General features: G+C 44.3%; 1 protein-coding gene across 1 annotated transcript in view; it reads right to left on the bottom strand.

Annotated features, from left to right (window-relative positions):
- Positions 1 to 3,474: 3,474 nt before the first annotated feature.
- The window catches only part of PKDCC (protein kinase domain containing, cytoplasmic), a 23,512-nt gene continuing 8,397 nt past the window's right edge, over positions 3,475 to 18,589 (bottom strand). Inside the window, exons 5-8 of the mRNA XM_035897004.1 lie at positions 17,400 to 17,479; positions 16,584 to 16,691; positions 6,380 to 6,553; positions 3,475 to 3,560 (exon numbers count right to left, since the gene is read on the bottom strand). Of these exons, the coding sequence (XP_035752897.1) occupies positions 3,475 to 3,560; positions 6,380 to 6,553; positions 16,584 to 16,691; positions 17,400 to 17,479 (448 nt within the window). The remainder of the gene's footprint in view (positions 3,561 to 6,379; positions 6,554 to 16,583; positions 16,692 to 17,399; positions 17,480 to 18,589) is intronic.

Here is an 18,589-nt window from a genome sequence, read left to right as displayed (position 1 = left end):
AGCCTCTTCCAGTGCTCTGTCACCCTCAAAGTAAAGAAGTTCTTCCTCATATTCAACTGAAACCTCTTATGCTTCAGTTTGTGCCTATTGCCCCTTGTCCTGTCGCTGGGCACCACTGAGAAGAGTCTGGCTCTGTCCTCATGACATCGGCCCTTGAGCTATTTCTATGTGTTGATGAGATCCCCTCTCAGTCTTCTCTTTTTCAGGCTGAACAAGCCCAGCTCTCTCAGCCTTTCCTCACAGGGGAGATGCTCCAGTCCCCTCATCATCCTTGTTGCTCTCCTCTGGACTCTTTCTAGGAGTTCCTCACCTTTCTTGAGCTGGGGAGCCCAGAACTGGACACAGTGCTCCAGGTGGGGTCTCACCAGGGCAGAGTAGAGGGGGAGGATAACCTCCCTCGACTTGCTGACCACACTCCTCTTAATGTACCCCAGGATACCATTGGCCTTCTTGGCGGCAAGGACGTGCTCTGAGCCACAGCCTGGCTGGGGCATCATGGCGCTGGACGGGACTGAACGCTCAGCACAGCCCCTCGCGGAGCTGCAGCACCCACTGCTTCACACAGCTCTCACTTCTCCAGATGAACTCAGCATCCTGTTTAGCACTTCATTTTGTGCACAGCCAATGGGTTTTTCACTGAGGAAATAAGCTCTCCCTGTTCAGCGTGACACATACATAAATATGTATACACATACACACACGTGCACACACACACACAGACGTCAGTCGCTTAAAGCCCTGTGGGTGTCTTCTTTCACATTTCTACCTTGTGGCTTGAGGAAGCCAGGAAATGTAAAAAGCAGTCAAAATGTCAGAGAGGAAAAAAAAACAGATAGAAACACCTTTTCCACAGAAAATGTGGAGCAGCTCCCAGGCTGACTGTCCCAGACCTACCAGCTCACTTTGTGCCTTGCTTCCTCCTCTTCCTCCTCCTCCTTCTCGTCTGTGGCTTCTCACGGGTTTCCATGCCACAAGCACCAGGCAGGCACTTTGCTGAATCAGACCCACTGCTGCCAAAGACACTTTCTACCCATAAATTCAGACTCTTGCCAGGGCTTATTACAGCTATTAAATTCACTTATTGTAGTATCACGCCTCTCTTATTAAGATTTTAATCAGCATTTCCATCGGAAAGCCTTACTCTCAAGGAGTTATAAAACTGCCTGTATAAAGTTGATTACTGCTGAAATTTAGAATCCAGCTTCTTGGCTCATGGCTATGTTTCTTTCTTGCTTACTTGATCTCTGTTTGCAAAAGCTGATGTAAATTGGTTTGGCAAGTTTGTTTAATTCCAGGGATAAATAATTCCTGACTTAAGAGGCATTTTTTTCCGGGGCATGGAAAGCGATGGAATGAAATTAACCTAAGTTACCTGCCTACATTAAAGAATTACCCCAGATATATATATATATATATATATATTTTTTTTTTTTATATGTTGGTATTTTTTACCTAGGAATGCAACTAAAGAATTTAACCATTCACATTGTTTTTAAATGCTGAGTATTTTCGGAGCAGTGTACAGTGCTTAATGGTAAGGCAATCACGGGAGGTTAGAGACTTTCCAAATACATACCAGCACCTCAGTGCCAACAACCCATATCACTTCAATGAACTGTGCAGTATGTGTTGGCATGATTTATGTAGCGATTTTAAAAGAATCTGTAGTGTTTGTTTATTACCACACCATGATTGATGGGTTCCTAAGTGCACGGCGACACAATCAGCTGAGCTATTATGGCTGGGAGTTTGATAATTTGTGAGTTACAGCCCTTACAGCATGTCATTTCAGTCAATTGCCAGAAGTCGTTAGGGTTTCAGTGACCTCAGACAAACTGTGGTGAGATGAGACCCGCTGCCGATGGTGTCACCATCTCCCTTGCATAGTCACACAGGCTACGAGCACTCCTGCCCAGCTCCCCTGGCTCTCCTGCTCTACTTCTCGGCCCCTCCTTGGTGAAGCCTGGTAAGAAAAACCACCGTTTAGCCCAATGAGTAATTCCTTCAGGTTCTGCTTTCACCCTCACTCCTTCCAAATGTTAAGACTGGTACCAATGTGATTCAAACTATAGAGAAAGAAAGGCTGCTCAAGCCTTGTCTTGGTCACTTGCTTTGTGACAGGCAATGATGTAGACAAAGCCACCATGTACCCCCAGAAACACACCCCTTACTGGCAGCCACTGGAACACCCTCAGTTCCTTCCTGGAAAAAATATCCCAGGCTTAAGTTTACATACAATACGTTATGTCTAAGTCTTCACTGGATGTAGGCATTTATTTGCAATAAAAAAAAAAAATCGAGTATGAAAGAAACCGTATTTATCTTTTATTTTTTTTTTTTTACAAAAATAAACAATTTGAGAAACAAAGCACATTTTTTTTCCTGACTGTACAAACTACAAAACAGTATGACATTGGTCACTTTAGCACTTACTTTATTGCTTTCACTGAAAGCAAATTCTCTAGACACACCATGCCTGTAAAACGCGTTTTATATAGAATTAAGGCTAGCATTCATTTGCCATTATTAAGGTCATTTACTTCATTCACTCTAAGAATTAGCAAGCGGTGCCTTAGAAAACCAAGGATTTGATGATAAAAAATACAAATAACTGCAAGATAGTCATTAAACTAGCACTGCTCCACCAGCTGGATTGCTTTGCCAGTCTGTCAAAGATGTGGCTTCCTGAACAACTCAAACTCGATTCAACAAAAGTCTTAAGCACAGGCTTAATTGTAAGCATATGCTTAGGCCTATCCCATTCAGCAAAGCATTCGGCACTTGGGTAAGTCCCTACCCTTTCAGTGGGACTATTCATATGCTTATGTGATTTGCTAGACCTACAAAATGGCTCTTTTAAATTAAAAATGAAACTTTATGATAACATTGGAAGCAAAAAATGAAAATTAGCTACAGTCTTGCCATTCTAAACATACCCAGTTCCTTCCTTTTGACAAATACGCCGGCATTACATATTTGATGGCTTTAACACAAATGCTGATTGTCTTCAGAAATGTTTGCTATTCAGCTTACAAACTGATATGCTTCAGTTACTCTGTTGTGATTGTACGTGCCCAAATAAATATCAGCGCGGAGGATACAGACTTCTCGTAGCAATGATCGGCTTTCATCCCTGTGCACACAAGCACAGGTCAGAAACGTTATGCTAACCTTGGTTAGAAAAGCCAGAGCTGCCAGCTGATTTATAACCAGAATTATACCCTAACAGTGTATCATATCTTGTATTTTGCCTTGTTTTAAAAAAAATATCACATTTTCAAAATGCTGTTTTATTGCACATTCATCCTGGTCATGCAGGTTATTTCTTTAAAGTTTTGTTTAGCACTCTATAGATTAGAATGAGTAATAGTGCAATTATCTCTCCAGCCACAGCCACCTTATACCTAACAGCTGCCTATATTTATACACAAACAGCTCTTGTCACTCACGCGTCAGACTGAGTCACTTTAGGTGTCAGTCTGTCACCTTCACATATGTTATCTTGTCGGGATCAGGCATGATATGATTTGAGGCCATCTTGAAGAAGACAAGCTGCCGACCTGCACCAGATAGGAAAAGGAGGGGCAGGGGGGAAAGGGGAAGAAAAAAAATTATCTAGAAGTGATGCACAGAAGGTTGCAGACTTTAAAATATTGACATTTCATATTCCTCTTCAACCTATGCATTCTTTGGGCAACCCAAGAGTGAACTCATAACTTTACCTGGCATAAAACTGAAATGCTTTTCTCTAAAATGACACTGAATCTCCCCTGCCTTCAAGCAGGTTTACTCTTATCTAATTATGGGCAAGACAACGGCTGTGCACAGCTAACACAGCAAATGAGGAAGAGGTCTGAAGAGTTTAGTACAAATTTCACATCACCTTTAAAAGAAAAACATTTAAAGACTCTCCCACTGATAAAAGCAGGTTTGGTTCAGGGCATTCATTTGATTGTACAGGAGCAGAATCATCTTTGCGTGCTTGAATCTTTGCAAAGCTCCTCAGGCAATGTATGTTAAACATGACTTGCACCGAAATAGCTCTTGCTGATCACTTCATAGCTCTGGGTTTTAAACAAGCTGGAAGAAGGTTTCTACCCCTCACACAAAAAGCACCAGCAAGTGCTAACGGCCTGGGCAGTGTAAGGCACCCGCCACAGACACGTCCCAGCCCAGCGGGGGCTGAATTTGGTGAGGTTGCACTCGGTGGTATCTGTGGGAGCCACAGCACAGTTCTTGTATCTCCCCATGCTTACTGACCCCACATCTTATTCACATCCCTGCATCTTGATGACGAGTACCCGCCATCCCACCGACCCACACTGCCTTTCCTTGGAGCAGAGGCCACAGAGAGGTTTTTCCACAGCTATCCAACCCCTGCCTTCCCTCTCTCTAAACCTCAGAAGACCAAATGCTATTTACTCCCAGCCTGCCTCTCTAGGGGGCTCTCATAACACTATTTTCCTAAAAAGTATCACACGGCAAGCGGGATGCCTCAGCTACTGAGCAAATTTCTGTGCTGCAGATTTCAGGGATTTGAGCACTCAAGCATCAGGAACGGCATGGCAAAGGGAATGTTAATAAGACTAGAAATACCGCTCCTATGTCTCATTTGCTTTTCTTACTATAATCTTATAATCTGAGACAGAAGCTGCTCTAAAATTCCTATGAATTTCCCTGTGCCATGACAATTACTTTTTCAGTATATTAATTAACTTCAATAGTCTGACTACAAACAGTCTGCCAGGATGACCTAGTAGTCACTGGTTAGCCACAGGCAAGGTTAATACAGTTTTTTTCTAGGTTCCGTGGAAGTCTCCATTCAAACCTCAAAAACCCGCACAAGAAATGCAGAAAACCACCTCAGTACATTGCCTAAACTACTCTGAAACATATGAACTGTCTAAAGTTGCTACTCATTTGTGAGGCTTTCAGAGCTGGGGACCTGCTAGGCATGTGCATAAGCCTGGCTTTGCCGTGTTGCTCAACCAAGCACAACTAAAGCATCCAACTGCGCACAGAGTAAATTTTGACTTTAAGGTTAAGAGATGTTGTGATCGCAGATGTAGACAGAAAGTTGAGTCTCAGAGCCTGAACAACTTGCCATGCTAAAGTCTGTGGCAGAGCAAGGACTTCAGCCAGCTTTCCCTAGGTTTGGCTAGCATCAGCCACCCTTCCTCTCAAAGACAGGAGCCGGGGAGCCGACCTGGCCCTAGCAGAACATGGCAATCGCAGGCAGGGAAACAGCCCTGTAAGCGTGGAGGTAAGACACAGAAGAAAACTCACCCTGACTTCAGTGGGGGCTTTATCTCAGGGAAGATTACAAAGGAATGTGGATTTGGTCCACTGCACCTTATAGGCACAAACATGTCTTTTTTTCTTTACCCTTCGAGGGACACAGTGTGCTCAGGGGAACACTGCAAGCGGAGCTGGCTGGGCCAGCCATGGGGGCACGCAGCTCCCCTGGGCACACAGGGAGGGGGTGCGGGGTTGGGAGGCGGCTGCGGCATTCAGCTCTTTGAACCCCTCAGCCACCCCGGAGCTGCAGCTACCGGAGATTTTTAGCAGAGACCTGTAACATTTTTGTTTCTCAGATTGCTCTGGAGTCGCCTGAAATAGGCACAAGCAGTGAGCCAGGGCCAATTCTCCGCTTGATGGCAATGGGCACCGACTGCCTGCCTTCAGGGGAACCACCGGGGGACTGCCAGGCCCACAGACCTTTTGGAAAAGTTATTTCTCTTTTTCAACAAGTGTATTCTGTTAGACAAGAAAAGGAGTTGTATAGCAAATGGGATTTTCCCCTGGAAGTCCTACCTCTACCTCTGCCTGGTTTTAAGCCCTCTCTCCTCGCTGTCCTTTAGCCAAAGCCCTACTGCTAGAAGCACAGTGTTCCCACCAGCAGCAGGGCATCTCTGACACCAGCCGGGAAGTCCCAGCTAGATGCACGGGAGAACCTGTTTGGTTTTGTGTCAAACTGCAACAACCATATGGATTGGAAAGATTTGTTTAAATCCAGATGTTGGACCATGTCCTGCACATTTAACTGCGGAAACAGGTCACAGGCTTTTGTTGTTTCTGCTGCTGCGTTTTAAAATAAAATTTCGGACCCTGCGTTTTGGAGACTTATGGTCCACGTGCTGCAGCTCTCTGGTGCCAGTTCCTTCGAGCCCACCTGCAGGTTCCTGCTCCCCTAACAGCAGGCAAAGAGAAGCCCCACCAGAAATCAAACCACTTCAGCTGGAGCTTCAGAAACTTCTAGCTGCTGCTGCTGGCTCCTGCAGCCCAGCGCAGCACACTCTCTAAACTGTATCACAACACTTGAAGCAGCCAGAATATGTGACCCGGATGCTGTTTCTGCTCAGCAGCATCTACGACCTACCTGTCCAAGTCGTCTGGTTAGTTAAGACAAAAGCTTTGCACTGGGAGTAGCTGTCACAGATCTCGATGGCTTCGCTGACGTCAAACACGGAGAGGAGGCAGCCTTTGTGATGGTAAGATGGCCAGCATCTGTAGTTCTCATCAGGAATAAAAGCTTCAGGCACCCGTCTGTATTCTGCAAATAACCACAGCAAAGCAATCTTTTTGAAAGCTCTAGCAAACTGCTTGTTTTTAACAGGCAAGGTTTATTATAACAGCTTAGGAGTGAGATATATGATGGAAAAGGTGACGGGCTAGACTGTACCAGCCCCGGTTTACTCCCAAACGTGTTTATAGCTCTGCACCTTACTTTCCTTTTCCTTTCCTCCTTTCTTCTTCTCACCTTTTTTTCCGAAAAGCGACTGTAAATAAACAGTCTGTGCACAAAACCCTTTCCCCTTCCCCACTGCGTAGGCGAGGCTTTGGTTTTATTAGGAGTTTTACAGGAAGAATGTCCCATTGAATAAACAGCATCCACTTGAATGAACTGACTCACTGTCCTACTTCTTAACAGTGAGCGGGATTGTCGGGGTGAGACCCGACCAGGCGTTCCCAGCCCTCCCTCTCCCTCAGAAGAGCACGATATTTTCCTCTGGCCCCTTTAGAGAAGGAAGAAAAGACAGGCTTTTAATTAAGCAAACTTTTTTTGCTGGCTCAGATTAGCACAAAAGGGGAGTCGCTTGACGGGCCTCTGAAGAGAAGAAGACCCCCCCCCGCCCCGCCCCCCCCCCCCCCTGCCGCTCCCTCCTCTCCCTTGGCTGCCGTTCAGTCTCACTTGCCTTTATGAGCTGCCTCTTGTTCTCTGTTCACAGCTCCTCTCGCTTTCCCAGCCGCTGGCGGGGATTTCTCTAATGAATGCATCAGCAAATTCAACTAATCATTTATAAACATTTCTATTTAGCGTCCCGACACACAAATTGATGGTTCCCTCCTGTCTCTCCCCCCTCCACACACGTCCTATTCAAAAAAATAAATAACATTCTATATTTCTTCTAATTGTATCTATTATGGAAACCAGAGCTGCCGGCCCTGACTCACAGCCTATTCTTAAGTCACTTTGGTTCAGGCATTTTCTGCCTGACACTGCAGATTCAGCCTGCTAATATTTCAGGCAGCACATTGTACGAACCCCGCCGAGGCAGAGTTGAGTGCGTCTGCTACTCTGAGCTGCCCGTATTTCAACTGGGAAAAGAAGTACACAACCAGAAGTACTCGTTCACACCACACAGTCTGAAATAGTGGGAAACGAATGCGGTAAATACATTCTTTTTTTTTAAGCCTGGCTCATTAAAAGTATCTTAAGAAACATTCACAAGCAAGAAGCAAAATCGGAGCTGATCACGTCCCATTTAAATCAAAGGCAAAAAAGTTTTCATCAGTTCAGAAAATGCAGACTCACACAGACAAAAAAAAAGTGCAGTTTTACATCACAAATGGTCATGCCTCCGTCAAAAACACATATATATTTAAAGAATCATAGAATCATAGAATTGTCTAGGTTGGAAAAGACCTTTAAGATCATCAAGTCCAACCGTTAAACTGTTTCTTCTGAAGAAAAGTCACAGCTTAAATCAAACCACTACTGGCTGGATAGGTAAAGTCCCCTTTTCTCAAATTTCTGTATCAGCAGTACCATGTAACAATAACTGACTGTAACTGAATAATACTCTCTTATCTCTGCATGGTAACTGCTGAGGATTGATTTGTACCTCACAGCCAAGGTGAGTAAAATGGTATGTGCAAATGAAATGCAAAAAAATCAATCCACCGTTGTCGGCACCACACACAGCTGCCTGTATCAGCCTGCGTGCCGTGTTGACTGGATACGAGACGTGACTAACCGCAACTTTTCTCTGCACGGCTACAGAAGTGCCACCCAACACCGCACTGCGCCAAACCCCACGCCACTGAGGACTTTCACAGAATGATGGCACTTGCTGCAGCAGCAGAAGATGAAGCATCTGCCTGGTTCTCCGCAGCAGCCGGGAGCGTGCCCTGGCCATTCCCACGGGTGCTCTCGGAGTCTGCCGAGCTCCGCACCGGGGCTGGGAGGGAGCCACAGCATCCCTTGGCAGGCCGTCAGGGCACTAAGCAGAGCAGCCCCGTGCCACATCAGGTATTTTTCCCCATGCAAGGCAAGAGTCTGCCTGGAAGACCCTTATTTTGAATTATCATTCAATTTTTAAACTCTTCTGCACACAGATATGCCTCTTAATATTCCTGTAGCGCTTTCTTTCTTCCCAACATTGTTGCCGGTACAGCTGTCAGGGGTTAGGCTCTCCGCTGATGTAAACAGATTTCAAAAGAGCAGCAGTGATTTACGTGACCTGAGGCTCCATCAGAGGTAGGAGATAAAGTTCTCCCTTTCCATTGACTTTTTCAAGGTGACCGAGCCTAGTAAATCATTTGGGCAGCTTAGACACATTAATCAACAGAGTTGGGCCAGTGATAACTGCAATGGTGAGGGCAAGGTCCTGGCTTGCGGGTGCACGAGAGCATGGAAAGCTCCATGCCAGTACCTAGGGTGGTCTCACCAGGCAGCAGAGCCCTATGGCTGTCCCGACTCTCCTTGCTGCTCCTCGCCAGTTCCTACACGAGGGAAGCCACTGCCATTTGCAACAACTCATGGCAACAGGGTAGCGGAATAGGTACACAGCAGCACGACCCACATGCAAAGAGCATTTTCCTTGGCTGGGAGATCATCAAGCACCAGACAGGTGAAAATACAGCCACTAGAGTCTAAGCGAAAGGGGAGAGTCACACGGGCTCCACAAAGGCAGCTTCTGGCAGCTCCCCCAAACTGGCACAGACCGCCTGCAGTTTGGGGATCTGAGCCCCCCGCCTACGCTGCCTGTGGGGAGGGGAGTGGGATGAAGAGAAGGGGAAAGGCAGGAGGCAGCCCCTCTCCCTGCTTGCGTGGCAGGCAGCCAGGGGTGGTTGCCCAGGAGCGCCTTCCACCGGCAGCATCCCAATGGGAAGGCTCACGAGGAGCAGAGAGCAGGACACACGATGGCCCCACGCCCTGGCCCACGCTCCCAAACCAGCCAGGTGTTCCCACTGCCCCGGGAAGCCAGCACGGGATCTCCTCTTAAGCTATTACTGTCAGAACTGATCAGAAACTCATTGCAACACCAATGAAGCGCTGGCCTGAGGAAACCACGTTTCTCTCCAAAACTCACTTTATCTCAAGCAGAGCAAAGTAGCTGCCTTTCCCATTTGCATGGCGAAGGCAAATATCCCTGGAATCCCTTGTTTACATAGCAACAAATTAGGGAGCTGACCCCTTAGCCCTTATTTGTACAAATTGTGAAGAAATACACTCCTCTTACGTGAACTAGAAGGATGCCCCCTCTATTGAGATGTGCCCCAGCAATGACATTAGCCCCAGCCCGCAGGAGAGCTGGGCTTCCCCTACACCTTCAAATGATCATCTTGGTCACTACAATGCAGTTACTTGCCCAATTAAGCAATACTCCACTGGTTTAAAGACAGCTCCAGCTCAGTTTTTTTTGTCCTGCCAAGACCTGAAACTTGCTTAAATGGAGTCCGTGGAATTTGAAGGCTCACGGCAGTAAATCACATCATAAAAAGGTCAAAGTTCTGGTCGATTTCCAGACTAATGGTGTTTAAAACCAATAAATACTTGCCTAATACTATAAATGCAGCCATAAATTTACACTTTTGCATACACGCACGTAGCTCGACACCGAGTACATAAAGCCTGTCGAGGTAATGGCAAGGACTAGATCAGAGAACTGCAAGATGCTCCTGCCGGTATCACAACAGAAAAAGAAACCTTTTCTCCGTCTACTGATTTTCTGAGGACTGAAGCAAATAAATGCAATGCAGTAAGCCTGATCTTAATGTCACTTACGACAGATTTACTCCAGTTTAACATATAGGAGCTGATTGCTGCTCAGAGTTACACAAATAAATCCTACTAGGAAACATCTTGCCTGCCCCATAAACATTTTGAAACTACAAAATATTTTGCTATGCTGAATCTGGGCAATCCTCGAAAGTTTTGGTTTAAGATATTTTTAATAGTTTCAAAATATTTTTACAAGTTTGCTCTGGTCAATCAAAATACACAGCTTCGATTGGACCAAAATCTTCCTACAAGTTTCTTACAGTGCTAGCCAGCCCCCCCAGCGGCCACAGCCATTTTCCAAAGGACCATCTTCTCGTGACAGGTAAGAGAGGCATCTTTAAAAGCAACCTGCAGCATCACTGACCAGGGCAAGAGCTACAAAAGAAAGCCAATGCTTTAAAATCGTATTCTAAATTTTTTCCATCAAAAGTCACCTGCGTTGTCCCAAAGCTAACTACAATCTATAAATGTACTCGCTTTGACTGCACTAGACTGAATCATATAAATAACTCCACAAGTATATAATAAACTATGTGAAAGCGCCTGTGGTTTCCCCCTTTTAGCTTGTTTGAGTCACCCTAAATCTGACTTTAATCAGTCCTAATGACCGTTTATTTCAGCCACAGCAGCCAGATTGCATTTTTACTACCAACTACAGCTACTCATTGGAAATTTGCCCAGTTCCCTTTTCTAGTTATCACCTGCCAATACGCCATGGGTCAATGCCACAGATGCAGTCGTGTTCATCCTTGAGAGAGAAATCATCTTGCTCCTTTTCCTCCCTCCTCTTTTCCTCCACTCTCAAGAGCGACACTGGCAGCCGACTCTGGATTTGCTTTTAATTGCTTTGCTTACAAGTAAGCAGAAAGAGCCTGATCTTGCCAATCTCAGCAAAGAGTGGTATTGAGCAGTGTTTTGCTCTACAAAGAGTCCCCACCGATTCCCAGGGAGCTTATGGAGAACAGAATCGGATCCTAAATAGACAATAACACACTTATGTTTTTAGAACACTTCATTTCATGCCGAAATTGTCCTCATGCCTCAATACCTCGCCCTTAAATACGCTTCTGACAACGAGCCTCGCAATGCCGTACGCGCAGTTGCGCTACAGAAAGCTATTTTTTGGTACATCTGAGAAAATGACATGCTAGGCGTATCCCGCCTGTCTCTGCTTTCAATCATTTCTGATGAATCCCAACTGTTTGGAAGGACAGAGAGGCCTGGCAGGACGCGGGTTTGCCGTCAGACCGGGAGATAGCCCTGCTTCTCGGGTGAGTATTTCCGTCCTTTGGCTGCTCCCTGCGTGCAGGCTGGAAGCAGGGTAAGGCTAAGGCTTGCCGCTTTTTATACGCTTCTATTGTGCTTACAGTAGAGCCATATTTAAATCAGCATGCAGGCTGTCACCGAAACACAAATAAATAAGGAGAAGAACGACATGTTCCCTTGCATTTTATTCCTGTTAACATAACACAGCTGGAGCGTTTTTTCCCGCCTCGTGCCCCACATCCCAGGGCAGCTCACCGGGATGCGGAGCTGCTCGGCACCCACCGCCACCTCTGCGGTGCACACCGATTTACTGAAGGTGCTTAGCCCAAACTAGTGCCACAGGTGCTTGTTAAGTGGCATAAAAATGATGATGCTGATGATGGAGGAGCCAAAGGTGTCTAGGGTCATGTGTGCGGGGTATTTAAGCTTAAAAACAGATGCCTAGAGGATTGGTAAAAGTCACTCAGTGACTTCTTCAGCATTCTTGAAAGGCGCCGAGGACCTATCCGGTCAGCAGAAAGCATTTTGCTGTACACTGCCAAGCTAGACCTAGAGAAGTCTAGCGACAGCAGAACACGTTGCTCAGTGAATAGAGTCTATGGTTTGTACAACAGGGGAGATAATGTGAGCAATGACCAGTCACTATACAGCTATCTGTGTACATATTTCCAGTGCCGTACGGGTGCAAAGGAACCTGCTCCTGCATTCCTCTGTGTGCTGGGATTGCCCAGCTGCCGATGCAAAAGCCTCTGTGCAAGGCAGGGTGCAGAGGGAGACTTTCTGCCCGCGCTTCCAGCCCTGGGCACCTTTCCCCCTTGGCTGGCCACGAAGCAGCCTTGATGTCCCTGGGAAAGAAACCCCAAAGGCGCACGTGCCAGATAAAGCAGGAACCCGGGCTGCAAGGACTGGGCTGCAGTATGTTCCCAGCTGAGCCTTCAAGCGCCCTCAGCAGCGTCCTCCCAGCCCTCACACCGTGCCCTGCCGCAGGACACACAAACTGCCTCAAACAATATTCCAGCAACCTGGCAAAATTTCGCTCTTGCACATACACACGTGCACAAACACACACCCCCCACACCGGCCCAATTTCAATAATTCTTGGGTGGATTTACAGTTTCCTCAGCAAGTTGCTATAGTGACCCTGAGGAATATTTTTTCAAAACACTGTTGTACTGTAAATGTTTACATACAGCATAACCCTGCCAAATTGTCTTAAGACAAAGGAAAACATGAAGTGTCTTTGCTTTATGTCCAGCCTTCCAGCCTTTTTAGCACGGAGAATGTACTTTTCACTAACAGCGGCAGCTAATTACGCCTTTCTGTGGGCTTGCACACCCTCAGGCCTAATAATGGGTCATCTATTAGCTTTAATGAATAACAAAGCTATCGGATTTACTAGTGTTAGCTGATTTCACGCATTTCTGAGTAAATTCTGAGTTAACTGAAAGGCTGGGGCTTAGCTCAAGGGCCAGACACCCAGTTGGTACAAATCAGTGTCACTTGATTGAAGTAATAAAAATGTTGATACTGGGGCAGGACTTTACTGATGAACATCAGTAGATTTTTTTTTATAGTCTTCTTAATCTGGATAATTAATGGAACAATTTAACAATTTTTAGATAACGGATGTCAGAACAAATACACAGTTCCTGCTTTAATTCACATTCTTCTGGATTCCAGCAAGACAGACCAACAGCCAATGGAATATAGAAGTATTTGCTCATGGTGTTGTTTTAAACACTGTAATGTTCCCATATCAACATTAACAGTAATGTGATTTATGATTACAGAACACATACATAGCTATCGAATGTCTTCCGTGCCTCTACTCTGTTTCTAAGATACTAAAGCAAAGTCCAGAGCATAATATAATTTACAGCTCTATAAAATCTTTTACAACTGAAGCACAGTGAAAGCTTAATATCCAAGACCTTCTGTAATATGACTATGTCATCTTGTTAAACTTTATTTATGGGAACACTAGGGTTGACAAGAATGTTCTTCATGTCACTTCCCTACTGATTATCAATATCGCCTTTCTCACTCCACAGCGTCCATAGGAGGAGGTCTTCCTTTCAAAAACATAGGTTCAGATAGATAACAGACTGTTTCCTCAATTTTTATATTCTAGTTATGGCCTTAGGTCACTTGCCCAGGATCATGATCTCTTCTTTCTTAGTACGAATTTACAATGCTCTATCCAAGACAACAGACAATTCAAAGCATTTAGACCTAAGGTAAATTCTGAAGCACCGTAACCTGAACCTTCTGTGGTTTCTTTTTGCCAAAAACCAAACCAAAACTAAATCTTGTGATTTTTGGATCTGAATTCTCCTCCAGCTCTGCTTCCAGTATTTCAAAATAGATGATACACCAGAAAGACCTTATTTTGTCACAGCCCTTTAGATGCCAGAGAAGACTGGCATCATTAATTCCTGTCATTTCTACTGCCTGAGATAGAGAAAATCTTGGGACCCCATCACCTTGTGAGACTTCACCTGGAGCAAAATCGATGCAAACTTGTGCCTGCCTGATCTTGGCACAGAGGCGTATGAATGCAAAGTTCTGATTAACTCTGATCTGGCCTAACAACTGAACCATCATCTCTAGTTTTATTTTAACCTTGCACTAGGTTGGAAAACACTCTCCTTGAACTTTCATGATGCTGTAGAGCAAGGCAGAAAAGTTTTTTAAAAAATCCAACAATCTTAGAAGTATTTTTTCTTTGCTTTCAGAGAGTAACACAGTGCCCTCCTAGACCTCAAATAGGGCCAAAGCAAGACCTCAGCTGACAGCTTGGGAAAGTATCACAGTTGTCCCTCTTCACACCCACCTCTCCCCCCCCCACCCACCAGGATTTACACAAATTATTTGACCTGCTCAGCATTTCAGCCCTGGTTTCGCTGGTCAGGACACCAGCTCAGCTGAGAAGGTCCTGCCAATGGGAAGAGGTTGGTCACTTGGACACCAGTCCTTTCCAGCACCACTGTCACCCTCTCCTGCAACTCTCCCATATTGCAGGAGAATTTCTCATTCCATAATCTCTTGATAATTTCTAATTCCACAATCTCTGGACTGAGAATATTAAAAATTAATTCTAGGATGGTATTACCAATCAAATACTGGTTGAGGAAGGAATGTGTTCAGAATAAAAGTGATATGAATGAGTATGTAGGCCTATTTTCACCTGCATGACGTAACGTCTTCATACTTTTCTGGCACGGAAAGGGAGCCTTAAAATAGAAATAAATTACAACCCCTTTTCTGTTTGGTTAATGTAGCCTTAGAACAAACAAGAAACAGGCCTGCACATCTTAAAGGCATGGCAGCTAGGTCTGAAAACACATCTCATCTAAGTGTAATTTCCACTAAGATATCTGATTCCTCAAGGCTTCCCATCAGTTGAGAACATTTTCCAGTCAAGGAATTCAGTATTACACTCATGGTCTTTATTGTAGACTGGCCAAATATGTTACACAAAGCATCTATGGATTTTCAACGTCTTTGCTCATGCTGTAGAGTGCCTAAGTCCACAAGCAGCATCCTACAAATAAAAAGGGCTACTTGCACAGAAGTCCGTTACAAACCGTGAACATGGGTAGTGGATTCTGTGTTACATTATCCAGGACTCTACAGAATTAAACTAACACAAAAATGTGTTATTATTACAGTAGCCAAATACAGATGCAGCTCTGCTCCGTATTAGTAGAAAGCTGCACTGTTACATTTACTACCGCTGTCCTAAGCTTCAGTCCCTGAGATTCTTTATGAACACGACAGCCCTCTAAAATTCAAAACTTCATCTTGTCCTGATAGGGCAGTTAAATCTGGAGTCAACCAGTATCACAGAAAAACTTCAGCCCTCCTGGGCACTTCCTCAACAAAGCACGTGTTTGTACTATGGATTGTACTGCTGAAAATAACTTTGCTGTGTTGACAGGCCTCACTCAGCACAGATTGTGATGAAAAGCCGAAAATTAGAAAGTTAAATGAACACCTGCAACAATTTTCCTGCCAATTCTACAACAAAATAAATATTGAATTATTCTGATAAGGGGGTCAAATTCATCCTCGGTGTCATGGCCCTTTGAGGCTAACAGCACTACGACAGGCACGAATTTGGCTCACATTTCTCTTTCATGGAGCAAATGCTTCACTGAACTTTTCAAACCCACTGTGCCAACATTCGTCTTCATTTAGAACCCATCTTTCCCTCTTTACGGAGCTTTTGCAGCAAAGCCATAATTTTCCTATCAACCTGCAATCAGTTACGTTGACAGTTTGACATGAATATTGTACGTACACAAAAATAATTTGCAAAACAGCTCTTTCAATTGTTAGACTTAACAGTCATTTCCATCATACATAATTTTCTTTGACGTGTTTAATTCCACAAGCTATCCTTCCGGGAAGAACATGCATCCCTCCATATCATAGCTGCTTGAATAGCATTTTACATACCTGTGGTGCTGCAGAGATTTTATGAAAAAGACACTATCGTGCCACTTTGTTTTCATCCTGTCCTTTTTTTTCTTTTTTATTCTATTGCTAGCAGAAGCTGAGGAACACATTATTTTTCTCTTGCAAAGCAAGCAAAAATTTTATTCTTCCAATCTACAAGTGCTTATGTAGGAAGAAATTCCTGTAAGTCCCAGGAAATGAATGGAGGGTTATGGCATCTTGATTAGATTCCCCCCAACTCGTGTTTGGGGAGGTTCTGATACTCCAACAGCAGAGAAGTGTGCGGATGTGATGGAAAACCTTTTCCACAGATCTGCTATGGAGAGCAACGCTCTGTTGGGTTTCCTTATCCCCATTACAGCCTGCTCACACCTATGGATGTCCAGCTACCTCCTTGTGTAAGAAGGGCTTCAGAAGGCAACCGGGAAGCAAAAAGCAGACAACAGATTATCACATGCATGATTTCAAGGGCCATTGAGCCCCATTTTCTGCACATTTGCCCTTTCAAACCTCAAATAAAAGACAAAGCAGAGTCTCAGTTTTTAAGTTTCAAGAAAGACTACTTTACCAGTTTTCGGCATCCGGGTCGTGTTCTGTAGGTACTCTCCACTCTTATACAGATTCAAAACTCTCTCTAGCTGAGCTGCTGTCTCATCTATTCCCCAGTGAAGTTCTCCTTTAAAAGCACAACAAAAAAAAGAGTTAGATGAGAAGCAAGCTGCACAGGAGAAAATAAGGTTGCCTTGGAAGAAAGCCCTAAGCATCAGAGCCCAGCGGTGCCCTGCTCTACAACGGTGTTGTGATGTGGACATGAAGTCCATGAGTTACCACGAATGGGGTTTCATACCTGACATGAGCCAGGTATGTCAAAGACTGGCTCATCCAGCTGGGAACCCCAGGCCTGCGGGCAGAAAACACCGCGGTGAGCTCCTCATGAGGGATGAACTTCAGCCAATATAGGGAACTCCAAAGGCTTTGCTTGCTAATTAGTTATAGCCCAGCATCATTAACTTCCCCATTGAATACACATGGTACAAGGTATAAAAGCCCCAGAACAATGCGCCAAAACCCCTCAAATCAGATTTACAGGCACATGCAACCTTGGTAGTTAATAAGGATCTACGGTAATGTCACTTGCCTCTGGCTTCTGAGGTATAGAAGCACCACTGGTACCTTTGCAATGGGGAAGTATCCTGGTTTTATCATTAAAATTCACCTTGCCAGAGACGCGGGCTCCTCCAGATCCCACAAGGAATTGCACTCTGATGAAGTTCACCCCAGTGAACTATTGCAGAGAACATAAAAGCAGCATCCCCCGCACCCCAAATATGACAGTCACACCAAAAAAGGAACTACTTGGCATTACCACGTTTATTGCGATTACCTGTCGCATTGACTATCTTATCCAGTAAGGGTCTTAGTGAGGATGGAGCACTGTGTGGAAGAAGATACGTAAAAAAAAACCTGCAATGGAAAAATAACCCATATTGAAAAATTGGAAAAAAAAAAAAAAAAAAAAAAGAGTTTATGAATATCTGGTAACTACTGAACAACATAATAAGCAATAAAATTCCTATTGCTTATAAGCCACTGACCTATTCAGGAAATATAATCATATTCTATAGTCAAATAAATATGTAGCTGAGACTATTCACACAGCTGTCTGGCATACCTAGACCACTCTGTTATATACAAGGCTGCCTTGTAACTACGTGTAAATGTTCCATTAATACAGAAATTTGCTATGAAGCCCCATGGATTGTGACTATTTGCAAAGCTGCCTGTACTTTAACAAACTAAAAGGATGTCATCAAGCCTTGGTGGGTTTTTTTCAAACCTTGAAAGTGCATAAATCAAATTTCTACTCTTTTCAAATAACTGGCTATTATTTTCTTTCTACAGTTTCCTTAGATTTTCAAATGAATTGCCAGGAGAAAGCCGCCTTCTATTGTTTAAATGCCACTGTAATTCAGAATGTCTTCTCTGTTCTCATCATGTATCTAAATTGAAGATGCATTCACGTAGATATTCATTGATGGATGTGTATTCTCCATTTTAACATTATTAATTACAAAAGAAAAAACAATATGCCTTTACCATCACTGGAAGTACACTTAATTTTCACATTGCTCCATTACTCTGCCAATATTGCTACCCCCTGCAAGCTCAGTGTCATGGCAACCTGAGATGGAGACTGACAGTTCCGGATCTGACAATATAAACAGAACTATCAGACGTAAATATTAGGTAATGAACAGAACAGAACAGAAACACAATGGGGAAATTGCCCTGCTTTACATCTAACCTGCAAAGTAAATGCTTTTTCATATACAAAGATCCCGTTGTCAGAAAGAAACCTCCAGGGACTCATGCTCAGGAGGGAGACTAGCAGACGTCACACATGAGCACAAATTAAAAAATTAAGTTACTGATAGCAAAAACTGATCATAGACACAGGTATTATTGAGCTGACATATTCCATTTACACAATGAGTATTTCCTTTTAGATTTTAGCTCCCTTTTTCATCCCTTACAAAAACAGGACTTACGATTTTCCCAAGCGGGCTTATCTTC

The sequence above is a fragment of the Egretta garzetta genome, unplaced genomic scaffold, assembly GCF_000687185.1.
Source record: "Egretta garzetta isolate BGI_Z169 unplaced genomic scaffold, ASM68718v1 scaffold166, whole genome shotgun sequence".
Lineage (NCBI taxonomy): Eukaryota > Metazoa > Chordata > Aves > Pelecaniformes > Ardeidae > Egretta > Egretta garzetta.
The sequence above is the reverse complement of the archived record's forward strand: the minus strand, read 5'-3'. Positions and strand labels throughout refer to the sequence as shown.